Source organism: Mugil cephalus, chromosome 8 (assembly GCF_022458985.1).
Source record: "Mugil cephalus isolate CIBA_MC_2020 chromosome 8, CIBA_Mcephalus_1.1, whole genome shotgun sequence".
Classification (NCBI taxonomy): domain Eukaryota; kingdom Metazoa; phylum Chordata; class Actinopteri; order Mugiliformes; family Mugilidae; genus Mugil; species Mugil cephalus.
Genome location: NC_061777.1, coordinates 5,973,354 through 5,990,950, shown reverse-complemented (window position 1 = coordinate 5,990,950; position 17,597 = coordinate 5,973,354). Strand labels below are relative to the sequence as shown.

The 17,597-nt window shown below is 40.3% G+C and overlaps 1 protein-coding gene across 1 annotated transcript in view; it reads left to right on the top strand.

Moving 5' to 3' along the window:
* Window positions 1-3,941: 3,941 nt before the first annotated feature.
* Window positions 3,942-17,597, top strand: part of cfap299 (cilia and flagella associated protein 299) — a 61,457-nt gene continuing 47,801 nt past the window's right edge. Inside the window, exons 1-2 of the mRNA XM_047590959.1 lie at window positions 3,942-4,076; window positions 6,440-6,582. Coding sequence (XP_047446915.1) covers window positions 3,957-4,076; window positions 6,440-6,582 — 263 coding nt within the window. The 5' untranslated portion in view covers window positions 3,942-3,956. The remainder of the gene's footprint in view (window positions 4,077-6,439; window positions 6,583-17,597) is intronic.

Genomic DNA, 17,597 nt, shown 5'->3' with positions numbered 1-17,597 from the left:
AAAAATGGAGCCACAAGTAGCCACAATATTGATGACCTGACCACTCTTCCTCTAGACCCACTCACGTTTCGTTTAATTAATACTAAGCTCTGCTCTACCTCTACCAGTTACAAAGAAATGTTGGATTATACACTGTACTGAATTTTTTAAAAATAGTTTGCAATGGTCCCACAAGACTGGCGGTCGCTATTATGTCACATCCTGTTTATAGCATCAAATTACTAAAACTAACATACATCGACATTATATTAAAAGCAGGACATGTATTTTTTTAAATTTTTTTTTTGGCAAAATATCGTCCAAATTCGATAATAGCCTGACAGCACATTGTAATTCAAGTGCGAACACTAGACCTCTGTGCCTCCTCCTGGCTTTATTTAAAGGCTTTGTTAAATTACAGACTGTCACGGTGGTGTTCCACCAGCCACAGTGTCGCTGTGTTGGGTGTTCCTATTGGTTAATCTACATAAGTCATGCGCGTTCAGGCCCCATTGCTAGTCAGTGACTAAGCTGAAGTAACGTTTGTTTTTCCATAAATTCAATTCACAATAGAAAGGTAAAATACTTTACTTACTTTACTGACTCAGTCATGGTGTATAACTGAATAATTGTTCCACTGACGTGTGCATTCACAGGAAGGACGAGGGAAGCAGGGCAGATTTTACATACTCTGCCTTTAATAACCAAAATGACAGAAACTATCCTTAAAAAATATGTGTATTTTAGTGTTTTAGTTTGGCCCAAAGTGGAGCTTATGATCTACTGGCCACCAGGGGGAGCTCTACTTGCTTTAACTTTAGAGCAGTTCCACCGTTCATATTTATACAGTCTATGCTATTAATATTCTGCAAGTGGAATAATAATGAAGGCCATGGTGTAGACAAAGTGTTGTATTAGCCCTAATCAAATTCAGAGGAAGTAATGGACAAAATGACTGTAATGATGTAATATAATGGTTTAGCTTCTGGTGTTTTGGATAACAAACAGAGGACGTGCGTCCACAAAGGCTGCATGATAATCTGAATGTGCTTTTTAATCACTGAAAAGGTTTAAAAATATATTGTCACTCACCATCTCGAGCCTCATGTACACAACAGTTTGACAAATAAATAAATAAACAGGGAAAAAACAAATAATTTCTACAGGGACAAAAGTAAATTTATGGAAAACTGCTTTTCTTATATTCTTTCTCCTGGCCTTTTTATTTCCAGTTGACTGCATACATTTGTTTTTGTAATGATTGCCTGTGTTGTCATCTTGTTGTGTGATCCTCAGACACATCCCAAAGAAATATTTTTTGTACCAGATGTTTTTTTTTTCCAATAAAACATACTGTATGTATGAAGATTGTTTTTATTATTATTTGATAAGACTATCAATAAAAATATCAGTTGATTTTGATGCACACTATGCAAAATTGCATTTAACATTAGGGAACTGCAGCCTGTTTACACTGACCGAGATTCAGATTTCTATGCACTTTCTTATTTGAATGAATGCTTAATGGCACTTGAGGCCACAAAGGATAAATATATGAGTATAGTATGTCTCAGTGAAATCCCAGAGAGGTCACCAGTCTGTCACAGAAGGAGTCCGGGGATCACCGCGGCCGACTAATGAAAGACAGGTGTGTGTGTGTGTGTGCTGACAGGTCCGTGTTGGCTGATGTTCTCCAAATCCTCTGAGGTCACAACAGTTTTTCCTTTAGCCTAAAACAGGCCGGGAGAACTGGCTACCCGTAAACATCCTCCCTTTTCATCGTCCACGTTAACCTCAGCGTTCGATCTCGTTAGCATTTTGTTATGTGACAAAAAGAGATTTCGTCTTTTATCTTGGGGCCACAAGGAGGTCAGAGGTTAGAGGGCAGGATATAAATTATGTGTATACGCTCTCTGAAATCTCTTTGACGAGTCACAATACTGGAGATGCTCTCAAACTTAAAATGGAAATTAAAAATGACCATATTGTATAGGTGTTCTCCAGGACCATACACTGTGCAATACGATAAAACAAAACAAAACAAAACCTGACAATATCTAGATTATGTGGGTGTAATTTTTGCATTGAACAAAACAAAATGGGAACTCAATTTTGACATACAGAGAGAATAAATACCTCTGCATCAGCTGGATTGTCCTCTGTGTTTTATCCACGGTTTCCTCTGCTCACGACAATTAAATAAGCCTAATATCTTTTCTTTGTTTGGTTCTTTTATATTTCTGTGTCAGAGGCGGTTTTACATCACATTTAGTGATGTTGTTACCCAGAACCCTAATACAAACTGATTAAATGAAAGAAAGACATTCATTTCTGAGTGATGATGCTTGGGTTATATTAATTAGAGTATGAAAATACAACTTGACGCTATAAAAGTCAAGAATTTTTTACCACTGACGTACCATAGGTCAAAACAGGTGGCATAGAACGAAATTAGCAGAGCACCAATTGTGACTTTCAGAGACACATTAGTCAGTTCTGCTTGAAAAACAAAACAAAAAAACATTTCTATGCTTTGTGCATGCAAGTGCCTTTCATATCTATGTAAAGCATAACCATGTCCCCTGAATTCCAAAGATCGTCTCGAGCAAAATACCTTAAAGAGGCAAATCAGCCTGATGAGACTAATAACAACAAGAAGGAAACATATTTGTTCTACATATTAACACATAATCTAACAGTAAATTAAAAGAGAAGTCAACATAGAGACTCAGTGGTGTTTGTAACAGTAACTAATATAAAAAATACTGACATGAGAAATGAGAAAATGTTCGGAGAGCAAAGAGAAGAAAGCGGAAAGAAGAATCACCACAAAAACTAGCACCCCGCACAGAATAAGAACAACAGAAGTTACACATTCATTTTTCATAATGCTCTTCAATAATTAAGTGGGGGTTTATTTCTAGAAAAGTAAACCATGTTGACCTCAGAAGTGAGACGAAGCTTGCATGACTGTCTTTATTCAAGGTTGATCTCCAAAGAGCAGCTGGTTCCCTCATTAACCAAGTTACGTCTCTACCAGTCGGACTACCGCCTCAGCCAGCCATCTGCCTGCTGCAGTTAGGAACAGAGCAGTGAGTTGTTTTGAATCCTCACTTCCCACAGTCATCATTGTTGAGCTATTATCCTGCTGGATGACAAAATTAAACAAAATGATAATAAAAAATGGTAAATGATAGCCAGGAGTCTTTCTGTAAAAAGAACCAACAGTATTCCCACTGAATATCTTATATATATATTTTCTATTCTATAGTTACTAAAGGAGCCAGATCGCACAGACCTGCCAGAGTTTAGGGCCTTTGTCATCTTCTACATTGTTTATGATTCATGCTTGTTGTGGAATGCACCTTAAGTTCAGATCAGTTTAATGAGTGATTTCTCCACCTGTGATGTTACATTTAAAACGAATTCCTTTTAAATTACTTCACTAGGTATAAGTCACAGATATAATCAGTGGATCCCTGGGTACTTTTAGGTTTAAAATGTCCTCCATTATTTGAATGACATCGTTCCAAAGTAGCTGTATTTTTACGCATGACCAAATGATATGGAAGCGACTGGAGTCTACGTGTCCACACCCTCTCCAACATTTCTGTAATATTGTAATTTATATGTTATATGTTTTCGCGCTAGTCAAAAATTGTTGTGTGTTGCACATGGAAACACAATCACTCTCAGACAATGTGGCATTGAATTCTTGATTCTTGATTCTTGATTTGACATATAATGAATTTCTTCCATTACATTTTTGGAGACTGCCATACAGTCTTTGATGGAATTATTTTATATGCACCCGTCAGAAATAATAAAAGTGATAAAAAAAAAAAGAATGCCCGCTGATAAGACTACTCTATAAAGCCCAGTGGAGTCTAGTGTTCCTGTTCTGTTGTGTTCGGGGGAACTTCCGCGTACCGTGACGTCACACAGGTACGTCGGTTGCTACAGCAACCTTTTGCAACATGAGCGACAAGATGCAGCACAGCACCGTCGGTCGTCTCCACGATCCTCTCTCTCAGTTCAATGTCTACGAGGATTATCTGGACTCTAAAGTCACCCCGATGGACATGTTTTACCTAAAGGTGAGTCGCTCCGTTACAGAAGTTTGACTTTAGAGCCCCACTTTCCTCACACAACGTTGGTTGATTCCCCATGTGACCAAACTCACCAGTTTAAAGTTATCCGTGCTAATCCGCAAAAGTTCACGTTGTTAAAACATTACTTTACACTTTTTCGAATCACCGAGAACCCTGATTCAATTCGGCCAACCATCTAAAACTATATTATTAACAGTTCAGCATTATTTTTGTTCACACGTGTTGCTTTAAAGACAGCGGCTAGTTAGCTAGCGTCGATCTGGCCTGAGACTTAATCAAACTAATGTCATTTGAGTTTTACCTTTCTATTAAGTAGAGTATTTATAAATTATTATCACCGCTTCCGTAAAGTGGTTAAATTGATTTAATCTGTGTTTTACTAGGTGTACCTTTCATGCCGATGAGGTGATCACAATATCTCTTACACGCTGTGGCCTAACAAAATCTTGAATGACGTCTGGCGTTTTATGAGATTCATTTATCCATTTTTATTGTCTGCTTTACCTAAGTCAGTTCCAAATTAAGTTGTTTTACGTGTTCGCTTCTGTATTTAGAGTTTCCCATTCACAGTCATCAAACTCATTCAAAAACTTAGGCTTCCTCTGTCTACCAAAGATAAGGTTTGTTGTTGTAGTGTCTGTGTTTGGACACTAGGTGGTAGTCACACACAAGCTGGATATCTATCTATCTATCTATCTATCTATCTATCTATCTATCTATCTATCTATCTATCTATCTATCTATCTATCTATCTATCTGACTCTGTCTGTCTAAACATTCGATTTGAGGATATACACTGATCAGGCATAACATTATGACCACCTTCCTAGTATTGTCTAGGTCTCCCTTGCGTCTTCAAGCCAGTTGTAGCTCATCAGAGGATGGACATGGGTCTTCTGAGGGTGTACTGTGGTATCTGGAAACACGATGTTGCTAGTGGCCTCTGTGGATAATTCCCACAAATGCTTGATCAGTTTAGGATCTAGTGAATTTGGAGGCCAAGTCAACACCTTGTGTTGTTTTTTCATGTATTTTAAGTTGTTTCTAAAGCTTTTTTGTGTGTGTGCCTGTGTCAAGCTGCATCCTGGTGTGGATCTCTGCATCAATGAGTGTCATTTTTAGTGTGTGGGTCTAGTGCCTGGTCTGGTCTAGGTGTGTGGCACACGTTTAAGTAACTTCCACATGAATGCCAGGTCCAAAAGTTTCCTAAAAGAACATTGAATTGTCACAAGATGGTCAATGTTATTTGCTTTTTCTGTCAGTGGTTTTAATGTTATGATTAATCAGTGTATTTTGGCATACGAATGGTTCCACAAATGGCTTGCCAGAAAAGCTCATTCCAGCTTCTATCCAGCAGATGGCACACTTGCTAATAATATATGTAAAACCGCTCCAGTGGCCGCTTTGTTTGAACACCTGTGTCCACACAGAGAACAAATCATATCTGACCTGATAATCAGCTGCAGTCAATCACAGCCAGCCTCAGTCACCCTCGTGTTGTGACACAACCCAGTCAACCCAGGTTATCTAACCTGTGCAGTCATTCTCGCAAGGCTATAGAGGTCTGATAAATCGGCTAATTATAAGCCTATTTTTCACGCATTATCTTACTCAGGCTTGTCACAAATATGCAGATAAACTCAGAAAGAAGTAAAGGGAAGAAAACAAGTGGCGTATTAGTCCTGGTCCTGGTGTGTCGACTTTAAGTAGCAGAACATTCGAATAGACTTATTCAATGGGCTGTAAAAAACGAATACAATGATTTTCAAGCCAATTTTAGGACCAGCAAATGTCTGAGACTCATTTCTGGTGAGCCACATCAAAGTTGAAGGAAAATATAACTTTTCCTCTCGGGTGCGGACGCAGGCCCCAGCTGCTGGGATTTGGTGTAAGAGGACATGTGGCAGAAGCTTTGATCTGACAAGCCACAGGATTTGACAGCAAGATTTGGTTTTTAGATGATGACTTTATGGCTTGGCTTTAATGGCGGCGGGTCGGCGAAGGGTGATTAGAATAATGGAGCTAACTATCCCTGCAGACACATATGCTTGCTTCCGCATACACACTCGAAGTTTAACATGAATGGATCTATGAATAGGCACGAAATCCCGCTGAACCCATGAAACTAAAGGCTTTTGTGTTGCCAAGCAGGTCTTCACGTCCACTGTTTAGACAGTGAAATAATATCTTTTATAAGAAATTCTTACTGACAAGTGGTGATTGCTGAGCTAAGTGGCCAAAGAGGTGACAGCTAAGCCAAAATCCAAGACCGACAACATCTGTCTGACAGTGTCCAGCCCCTGACTGCGGGCCGTGCCTGACTCCTCTCCTTTTCTTGTATCTCGCAGAGCAGGAAGTTTGCCCGTACGCTGGTGGAGAACGGCCACAAGGGCAGGGTCCTGAGCAGGAAGGAATTTGAGGAGAGGAAAGCAGCTGCGCAAGCTGCAGAGGCTGCAAAGAGCAACGTTTTCTACAACAGGAGCCGGCCCGTGTGAGTTGAACTCTCTCACCAACCACCGTACTCTGCAAGGTGTTGTCTGCATGACTAACAGGGGAGGCGATTTAAATTCAGTTTTAATAAATCAGTTTAAAGTCTGAATGCGGTCACCGTGGCAAGGAGGCCTCCGTAGTTCTATCATAATTATACTAGTGTGAACAAATAATACGTCAGATGAGTAATTCTCGGTCATTTCCCTTGATTTCTTTCCTGTGGTCGAGCTCCCTGTGAATCGGGTTCTTTGCCGTTTCCATTCCAAACCACGTCTCGTATGCTAAGACATTCAATTAGGTTTCTGTATTACACATTTGCAGAGGTGCGTAATGAGAATTAACTGTTGAGCTGGTGGACTTTGATCACTGGTTAGACTGCTGTTGAGCAAACACTGCCTAGTGGCTCCAATTCTGTTGCTGCAGTTGATCCTGACATCTGGCTACTCTGGTTAAAGGGACAGACGCACCAACGGAGGCCGACTGTGATATTGTCTCGCATCGCCTGTCTCGACCAAAAAAAAAAGTCGTGCCACGAGTGAAGGATTAGGATGGGAATTGAACGGTTAAGTCCCACGATGGTCCGTGTCAGAATGTCAGCACTGAAGCTGTGTTCACATTCGTTTTCACGGACAAAAACTTTCTGAAAGTATAAACTTTGGAAATGGATACGTCACGGTTCGACTACAAAGCTGTTGTCTCTGCAAACACGCAGTTACATTAAGCTCCAGTATAAAACTGACAGACAGAAATGACTTCCATCTGGTTTCTCTCTGTGATAGGTCCGAGTAGCTGCTCTTCATGTGCAACACACACAGATGCCTTTGTGCTTCAGTGTCTAATCAAATACATTCAAGGGTGAAAATTTGCCAAATATCATCTCGACACTGGACAAGGCCTCTCAGCTGTTGATGATCATCCTGAGCTCCATCCATCACATCAGACAGTCGAGCGAGCACCTTTGGTGACCCCGAGCAGCACAATGAACAGTGCCTTTCTTTTTGATATTTTGTTATGGCTGTGTTTGAGCAGCTTACTATTCCCTTTACAAACGAATTTTTACAGAAGACCTTATGAATGGGAGCAGTTCATCAACTCCACGTCGTGTGCGAACAAGACTTTTATTTGTACAAGGCCTGCCCATTTGTCTGATTTCAAATAAAATATTGTTGACATAAACAAGCCCAATGACAAAACTACAAACTGCCCCTCCTCAGGGAAGTGATCGCACACATACTGTTCTCATTCTGGATAAAGCCTTGTGCTTGTGGTGTCTGCTTTGATGACAAGCCAAATCCGACAAATAAGACCATTAACCGCACACACACAGACACACACAAACACACACAGGTTTGGAGTATTCAAACATTTACCTGCTAGGTGTTGAATTTGATTGAATCCTCAGATGCTTATCCAAACGTGCAGATGTCCCCCCCCCCCCACCCACCTTTTCAAAAAGTCTGTGAACATCAGTGACACTGGTGAAATGGGAGCCTCCACACCTGCAGTTGCAGTGATATTAGGCCACAGAGCCTTTTATCTTGTCTCAACAGGATTCAGAAAAAAAAAAAAAATGTTGTGCGGGAACACTGGGCTGATTTATACACAGTAGTCCGTTCCATTTCCAAGATCTACATCCGTGCGGCCGCTTTCAAAGGCTGTGATCCTGTTTTTAAGTTCCTAGTAGTAGGCCATTATACTAACAATATGTCAGTCTTTTTTTGTAGATAGTTCAAAGATGCTTTTTGTAGCATTCATAACATCAGCTTGAATGTTTCAGATTAGACAAGGTTTAGTTTAATTTTGCTTCAACGTGGCCCACTGAGCCTTAATGTCTAGACCACTATATGAAGATTTTCTAATACCCGTCCTGCTATTTAGCAATAAAAAAGAAAATAATAGACGTGTATGATAAGCACAAGTGTTCACACATTCATACACCACTGCCATGCATTGGGTTCAATGTAGGGCTGGGTGGTATGGACCAAAACTCATATCCTGATATATTTAGTTTAATATCGGTATATATCCTGAGTTTTCTTCAGCTGGTTAAGCAACAATAATTAGCTGTTCAAATAACAATAATATAAAAATAAAAAGTAGCCTATTGTATAACAGGAGCAGCTTTTTTGAACTTTTAAAGCTCCATGTAAGATTCACATTTAAATAAAAGTATCTTACAGAAATAGCCCATAAAATAAAATAGGCCAATCTTTTTCTAACAAATCCTCAGCTATGCACATAAAAACGTCACAACTCGTCACCTTTCTTGTCATAAGCACACTATGCTATGCTCAAAATTCGACTTTCTGAATGCAGTCCTTGTCCCAGTTTACATGCAATGGACAAAATTGAATAACTGACGGTTATAACATGTCCTCCTCCACCACACTAGGTGGCGATATGTGTCTGTTCTTTCGGTACAGACATACGACCCCCTTTTCTGGGGCATCATATAATAAAGAACAGTTGTTCATCAACAAACACAATGGATAATTTTTTAATGTCGAACACAATGTGCGCGTTACTTGTTACATTGTCTAGTTTAACTCTGATTAGGCTGTATTAGTGAGCGAACACCGGGTAGAGAAAGGATTACAGCGCAAATTTAAACCAAATAGATTTATAAACGATGTATTCTCATTCAAAATTATATCGATATTTTTTTTATATCGATATATCGCCCAGCCCCAGTTGAATGTCCTGGTTAAGGAAGCTTCGGTATGTGGTCCATGTGCCTGGGACTGAACTGCTAATCCTCCGGCTAGTGGACACCACACTCGACCACGTTCGCAGTGTATAAAAGCTCTTTCTTTGTTTAATTGGCCATTGCTGGGAAAGACATCACTCTTACCTATTACAGTCTGTTATTCTGAGCTGGCCCGACCTTCGCTGGTATTTTTTTAATCCTCTCCAAGGTAATTAAAAGCACTATCATGCTATTTCAAAAAGAAAACACTTCTTATTGGACGTGATCCCGGTCTAGGTAAACGATAGCTTATGGCAAATTAATGTTCATATTTTTTGTATCAAATTTAATCCTTTAAAAAACTCGTCTAATACGTCTGCCGTCTTTGAGGTTTTCTCACAAGAATTTTCATACATTACACCTGCTGTTCGGATTATCGCTCCAAAGCCAACAACCTATAAGCCAACGTATTTTCTTTTTTCATGTATGCCCTTTGAACGAATTAGTAGCTTACACTGCTTTCCCACATGGACATTTGACATCTTGCAAAAGACCTTGACAAGACAAAAAAACAACAAAAAAAAAAACAACAACCCTGCACAGAACGAACAGACTTTTCTCATCAGAAGTGGCAAGTTTGAGCTGCGTCCCCCTCTCTGTCTTAATGCAGATTGCTCTTTCCTCTGCGGTTTTCTGATTGGACTTCCACCGCGCTGACCCTTTGACCCCCTGTTACGGTTGCATTGTGAAAACACGGGCCCCGAGATGCAAAGTACCACCTGCAATGTGGCTGAGCACAATCAGTACAATGTTCTGGGAAACTAGCTTGGCTACGAGAAAACTGGACGCAGCACAGTAAACAAACTAAATGTAGTTGTTATTCAGCAAGCGAAGAAAAACATCCAGCTGTGCCTTCAAGGAAAAAAAAAAAAAAAAAAAAAAAAAGAAAATGAAAAAATGATGTTAGGAATAGCTTTTATTTGTGGCTCTCCTCAACAAATTCTAATCTTAGTTTCAAACACTTCTCTCGCTCTTCTCTAAAGAAAAAGCACCTGCATTCTTTTCCTCTGGTGGCACCGGGTAGCCGTGCTGTTCTGAGAATCCCTTCAGCCTTCTCCATAGGCCTTAACCTATGTCTCCCAAGGCATGTATTCTTTTCACTGTTCTGTCACTGCTCTGTGTTTTTTTCCCCCCTTTCCTTTCTCTTCTTTTCAACCTCCCCGTGCTCTCTTGGAGACCTTTAGTGCCTGCAGGTGTATAAATAGAGCTGTTTTCAATTAAGGGCTAACCCTGCCTATAGCGTGCATCTGATCAATGAATGCCCCTGCACCTGTGGTAATAAAATACCGAGGGAGTGGAGATAGCGCGGTGAATGCTAATCAGATGTTGCCCTGTTTTTGCCCTGTCTCATTTTTAAGGACAACGGGCTCGTCTTGACAGCTTGGCTGTGAAAGGGAGGGGAAGCTTTGCCAGCACATCACAAAAAGACCAAACAAAAGACCTGGTGCTCTCATCAGTCATAAGTGAAATTCAATACGTGATTGAAAAAGGAAACTTGGATGAATGGGATGCTTAGTCAGTTGTTTGGTTAGGGGGAGGCCGAACGGATACTCAGGGGTATTGGGTTCTGATAGCTGGTTTCAATTTAGGATCCAGTTTCAAGGTGGTAAAATAACCGGATTTGTTAGCGTGTTCCGTAGAACGCGCTAACAAACTTGTCCTTTTGTTAAATAATCTCAGTCACTTCTCACAATGCTGGACATGGTCTCCCGTTCAGTGTATACAAAAATCCGTCTGTATTCGAGAATAGACAGTGGTGCATTTTTATCTCAGGTCAAAGTAACATTTGGTAGAAAGTGTGAGACAAACAAGAGGAGCAGAGGAGCGCTGCTGAGCAGACATGAGGCCTCCGTTTCCTCTCTGCTCTCACTCTGGCTCGGGCCCAGAAGTCCAAGTCAGCATATGTCCTGACCTCGCGTGCTCACGGCAGTCCTGCGAGGTTTCCATCAGGCTCCCCACGATCTCCCCGCAGTCCTAAACCACAGCCATGCTCATTGTCCATTGTGCTGCTCAGTTTTTACAGTCTGCCTCAAGAATTCTTCGCTCTCTGACTCGCTACTCTATATTAAAAGTGAGCTATCACTCGCAGTGCCAAGTAAAACCAGTGCGCGAACACGCACAGTGAATAGATTTCACTGCGGGTCCAACCTCCAGATGCTTAGCAAAAATAAGATTGTGGATGTGACTGACATGGGAAGCCTCGCGAAGCTGATCCCGGGCTCATTTTTAGCCGGCCAAATCCCCACCACTCTCCGCGACTGCTACTTTGGTGAAGGCCCTAGGGCGACGAGGTTTTGCAGTCTCCATTACATGTGCTGTCAAGCCAATTGCCTTCCTTGCACTTTGTGATTTTGGACCGGTTTGTAAATTTGGAACTCTCCCTTGTAAGCGCCGTCCAGAGACACACACACACACACGCCTGCCACCACATCCCACCGTGCAACACACGGATCAGAATAGTTTAGTATCAGCTGGGGCAACAGATAAAATATAACAACCTGTCATTTGACCTGGATGTTTCTACATTTGATACGATTAGAGAAATGCAGGATACATGTGAGACGCCAGAAAATATTACAACTGTTTTTGAGTCGGGGTCATGGTCTGCCTTCTGGAAATTGGAAGCACTCGCAAGATTTGTTTAGTGTAGAACTAACAGTTTCGTAAGCTAATTACCGGGTAACTTAATGTAGGAAATTCCGCGGCATAATAAAAACGATGAGGCCGCTGGGAATATCAACATTTTCCTCAGACATATTATAACATTATGAACTCGCCGTTACCTCAAACGTGTTCACGAAACTATTACAACTTACAATTTAGGCCTTTCCGAAAACCTGCCATCACAAATTTGTGAACTCCGCAAGGGACCGTTCACATGGTCTCTTCCTTGAACATGTCAAACATCCGCGGGTTAGTTTTCAACATCACGGATGAGCCTGCTTCTAATATAAATATTGTTTCCCAGACTCACAAGGTGAGATAAACTCTTTTTCATTTAGGGAAGTATTGATCAAATATTTATGTCTGGCTTCCTCTTTATTAACGTGTCTCTGTTGACACTGAATCTGGTCCAGTACACGTATGTTATGTATATAGACTGGATGTTACTTCCACGCAGATTTTCATCAGGTAGCCACAACTGAGAATGAGAAACTGCTTCGAGAATATTTCCCCCTTTGCTGCTGAAACATTTAGAGTAGCGGTTGTAGCCTGTGCAGCGACGTGTCTGCACTGTGGCAAAAGACAGCAACGTTGTAAGGATACTTAAAATGCACCAAAAAAACACTTATTTTAAATAATATTTAGCAGGCCTTGCCATTGTTTTCCTTATATTTCCTCATGCTGCTTTCTTGTTTAATTAAGAATTAAATTTGAAGGACATGGCAGTTTACATCATGCAGTGTGTACAATGTGGGGCAAGAGCTACAGGAGAGTCAAACAGCACTGACGTGTACTTGTTGATGTTATATGACATAATATCCAAAGTACACATCACCGCTCCATTGCAGAGTATATAATGTTAACGACCGTAGCTACCTCTGCAACAGTAACTTTTCTAGGAAAGTTTCACTTTGACCTCCCATCTTTTACCCTCCATGTCCGTTTTTACCAGGCCGTCTATCTTTTACCCCCATCTGTACACTGTAGTTTATTGCCCCTAATAATTACACTTAATTACACAGCTCCGCCCATAGTTTACCAGGCTGTAAGACGGCACTGTCGTCTTAGTGTTTGTGCTGCTTTGTGTTGCAGACGGAAGATGCTCCTGATAGATTAAATCGCGTCTTTAGAACGACGTTTCTAACATCTATTTTCGTTTATTTTGAAGCGTAAGCGCGGCTCGTAACATTTTGGACAAAGAAAGTCAAACTCCTGAGAAGTTGCACCAGTGTTTAACCAGAAATGAGAAATGTAAGAATGTTATTGCTAAAGCAATTCTTCACTAATCAGCATTTAAAATGGATTGAAAAACTACTTTTAAATGATTTCACATGTGTTGCTTTGGATTACAATGTAAGCTAATAAACTGAAGGGGTAGAAACCACAGTGCTGACATGTGCAAGACCGACAGTGGATGCGAGCTGCTTCGCTCATTTCAGGAGTTACACGGGAATAGATTTTCTTTTTCGAGACTTAGCTCTGTCCAAATCTGATTTAACTTTTCACATTAATCAGAATCATTCCGATCTTAATTTACTTTCCCTACGTATACGTATTTATTATGCATCACTGAAGGCAGACGAATTGTATATCTGCATGATTCCAAAATGGAAGACAATACATTTTCTTTTGAGCCCAAGAAAAAGATCACAGCGATTCCGCTAATCCACACTGTAAAACGTGCAATTCTTGAGTGGGCGACGTACAACGTGGAACCTCCACAATCCCCGAAAGCCAAGGTAGCCACGGTACACAAGGAAAACTCAGGTAGAATATCATGTGTAGCACATGTGTAACTGATACATGCAGCTCATTGTAATCAGAGGTGACAGAGGATTTTATAAGAAGCCCAAAATAAAGTAAATTGTCATGCTGTGCGGAATTTCCCTTGACGTCCAGCGGCCCAAAATAATATTTTTCATGAGATTCATTTTCCCAAGCGCTCTGAGGGAAAATATTCTGCTACAGTATGCGTTGTTTCTTAAAAAATCACCGCATTATTGAGAGTTCCCATCTGCTGTAGCCTACTGCCGAACGCTGAAAGCTAATGAAAGGTTCAATCTGTTAATCTGTCGCAAGAAATCAAAAAATTGTCTCAACATCTGTTACTGGTTATGAAGTAAAAACACAATTCGCCCCGACGACGTCGAATATTTATTTGCAAAACAAAGGCTACAGATCGTGGAGGAATGCTATAGCTCCCCTTCTTTAAAGAACTTCTAATGACACTACATTAATTACGCTGGGCTGCAGCAAATTTCAACACACGTAAAAGAGGACACAACTTGGTAAAGATTAAGTTTGTTTGTCAGGTGTGATGAAATTGCACTGGACTTGGGGCCTTGGAGTAATGAATATTTAATTTTTTACCCGTTCCCTTCAGGTACACCTCTCCGGTCCCTCTCTCAGCTGTCTAAACAATTTCTGTTGATCAACTGCTGTAGGTCAGGGCCACTTGTACGATCTTGTTCAAACCGGGTATTAACTCGTGTCCTGTGTGATCGGATTAAACGTGATCATGTCAAAGTACAGGTGTGAACACACTAAAGACGCGATGAGGAGATGGGAGGGATCGGATCACTCGCAGCACATTCGGAGGCTGGGCCACATTCTTTTTCTTCACTGTTAGTCATTCATTCATTGTGTGTGTTTGTAATGAGAGCCATTTAAAAGTATTTTTTCTTATCTGAAGTAATGGCTGAGATAGATAATAATTCAAATTAATAATATAATATTATTTTAATATTTAAAATCAGCTAATGAGAAAGACTTTACAGCTTATTGCCCTACAGTTAATGCTTATTATTTCACAAAACATGTATTGTATTTCTGCACTTAGAGCACATAAGTGGGATTAGAGCACAACTGGTTAATCAAGACTCATGGAGACGCAAAAAAAACAAACAAAAAAACAAAACAAACAGGGTCCAGGGTGCTCAGGAAGTTGCATATAATGAGGCTGCGCTTTGGAAAGGGACATAAACTGCAAAGTTTGAAGGAGGAGTCCATGGTTCTCCTCTAGCACAAAAGATATATATAAAAAGCCTTTATGAGAAACTCTACGAAAAAGTTTGAAAATTCTGGACAACAAACACTTATCACCACTGCAATATCTTAACTAAATAGAACATGTTAAGTTTTGATAATTTTAGGAAATTCACTTCTGTGTGTGTTTTAACATATATATAACATATAAAACTTTGCATGGCTCAGCGCCACCTCCACTTAAAACCTTTATCAAACACAGTTTGATTGTTTAGAAGAACCTTGTGTGGTTAAAATGTGCTGTCTTACAACCTTGCCACCTTTAAGGGCCACTGGAAAGCAAACATGGCTTAGACTTAATCAGACATGTCATGTTCCTTTTATATCACTATTAACTCTAACCTTTTACCTCCTTCCTTCCTTTCATTAATGCTACTTTCATTTCCCACATGTGACATGTCATTCTTTTTAAATGTGCTCTTTTTCTTCCTTTCTTTTTGTCTTTGTCATCCTGCGTGTTTGCTCACAACTACATCCAACCTGCCGATGGGGCTGCAGATGGAAACTAGCCTTCAGGCTCAACAGTGTGCATTGTCCTGTTCTTTCCCAAATGAAGTCTTCTCAAATACTGAGAGGGCTATTTCATTATGGTTAAAAAACATTAGTGGACACTGGGATACAGCCTACAACTTCACAATGCACGTGGTGTAAGAGCAGAGCAACTCCAGGACAGCGCGTAACTAAGTTTTCTGAGAAAAAAACAAAACAAACAGGGTCCAGGGTGCACAGGAAGTTTCATATGCATATACTGAGGGCGCTCTTTGGAAAGGGACGTATGTTGCAAAGCTCATGTGGAGATGCATTTTATTGCTACGTGTGAACGTGCATACTACATGCTAATACCAGTTTTCAAAAGGGACTCCAGTTAGCTGAAACTTGGAGGTGCCTGATAGGTGAACTGTGTGAATGCATGGACAACAGAAACCTTTTGAACAGGTTTTTATGAAATAAAACATTCCATTATACATTTAGCTTTCCATGAGCATTTGTGCAAATGTTAAATAAATGAATTATTATAATGTCTAAATCATATTAGAAATAGGCAAATTCAGGAAATAGGAAATTCAGAACACACCTGATATAGTGTGTGTAGATATTATGCTCACGGTTATTATGCACTGTAACCATGTGATTGTACATGTGTAAACACACTTGGAAGAGAGTCCCTATACAGTAAAAATTGCTCAAGCCCAGCAGAAGTGTACAAAGAGTTACATAAACTGTAGTTTGTAACGCAGGGACTGGACGTTTCTTGACCACCATGGCGCATTGCATGCTTTTTAGTTCAGCTTCTGGTTGCTCTATCAGTTTGTGTTGTGAAACGACTTCAGCAATGAGGGCAGATGTTGTTGCAGCTGTTACCGAATGTTGAAATGCAACATCTGGTGGGTGTGGCTGTTAGGAGATACTTTTAGTAGCTAATGTTCCAGTGTATTAGCTTTGAGAATATATTTTTTCTTACTACTGCTGCATTAAGGTCATTATGTTAACATTACGTTTCAAAAGCTATGATGAAAGTAATTTATGTTGTCAGAAACGAAACTATTTGAAAAATGACTTGTGAGTAGTATCTGCAAGTGGAATTTGTTGTACTGATTCTTTTAAGAAATCTGCACACATTTCACACGAGAGTCAAAGCGTAGTATTAGAATTCACATAAATCATGGGTTCAATCACTCACGCTTTATCTCTAATGTGCATGTAATTTGAAGGGGACCGTTTTGTTGGCTCGGTGCCACCGTGGAGAGCTCCCGCAAAACAATAAATCCAATACACGCAAACACACATTATGATAGATCGTTTTTGCAATCATCCCGACAAGAGCTAAAATAATATCAGATGTGATGTGCAAGTCTCCAAGAAAACAGATACGCAGACACTCGCAGAGCTTCTCAGATTAGATTTACGATGATTTGTAGTGTTTCCCTGTTTTAACTGGAACAACAGCACATTCACTTTGTTAAAATAATTTCATATCTGTAGAACAGATGCTCATAGACAGATGTCATTTTTTTTCTTCAGAGAGCCAGCTGATGACTTTTTAAATCCCTCCTCACTTTTCTACTAGCCTCACAACCCACCTGCCAGACCACAGTCCAAAAACAAGAGACCAGGGCAGATCACGTTCGTCTTAATACCACGTCATTAGCCCCTAATAACCTTAATTCAATAGTGAACTTCTTGTTATCCCTCCTAAATGAGGCTTGATAAGAAATTTGTTAATTGACGGGAAAAGTCCATTTGTTTTACTGAAGTATTATTCACTCTCCGTGACTGTGTGTGTTGCTTTAGCTACTGGACGGGGTAACCCCAGTCACTTGCCTCCTCAACACCTGTGTTTACTTTGGGGCCTCGGCCCCCATGACCCAGCAGCAATCCTTCACTCACTCACAAGATGAAGTGAGGTTCTAGCCTCCAAATATGTGCTGTCGCTGCACTTTTACCACTGTGTGATTCCTCATAGACTTCCATTATGGGGCACAGGCCAAAAGACCAGTGTAAATTACAATCCTTTTCCCAAATTCTAGTAAATTTAGACATTCAGATCCTGCTCTTTTTTT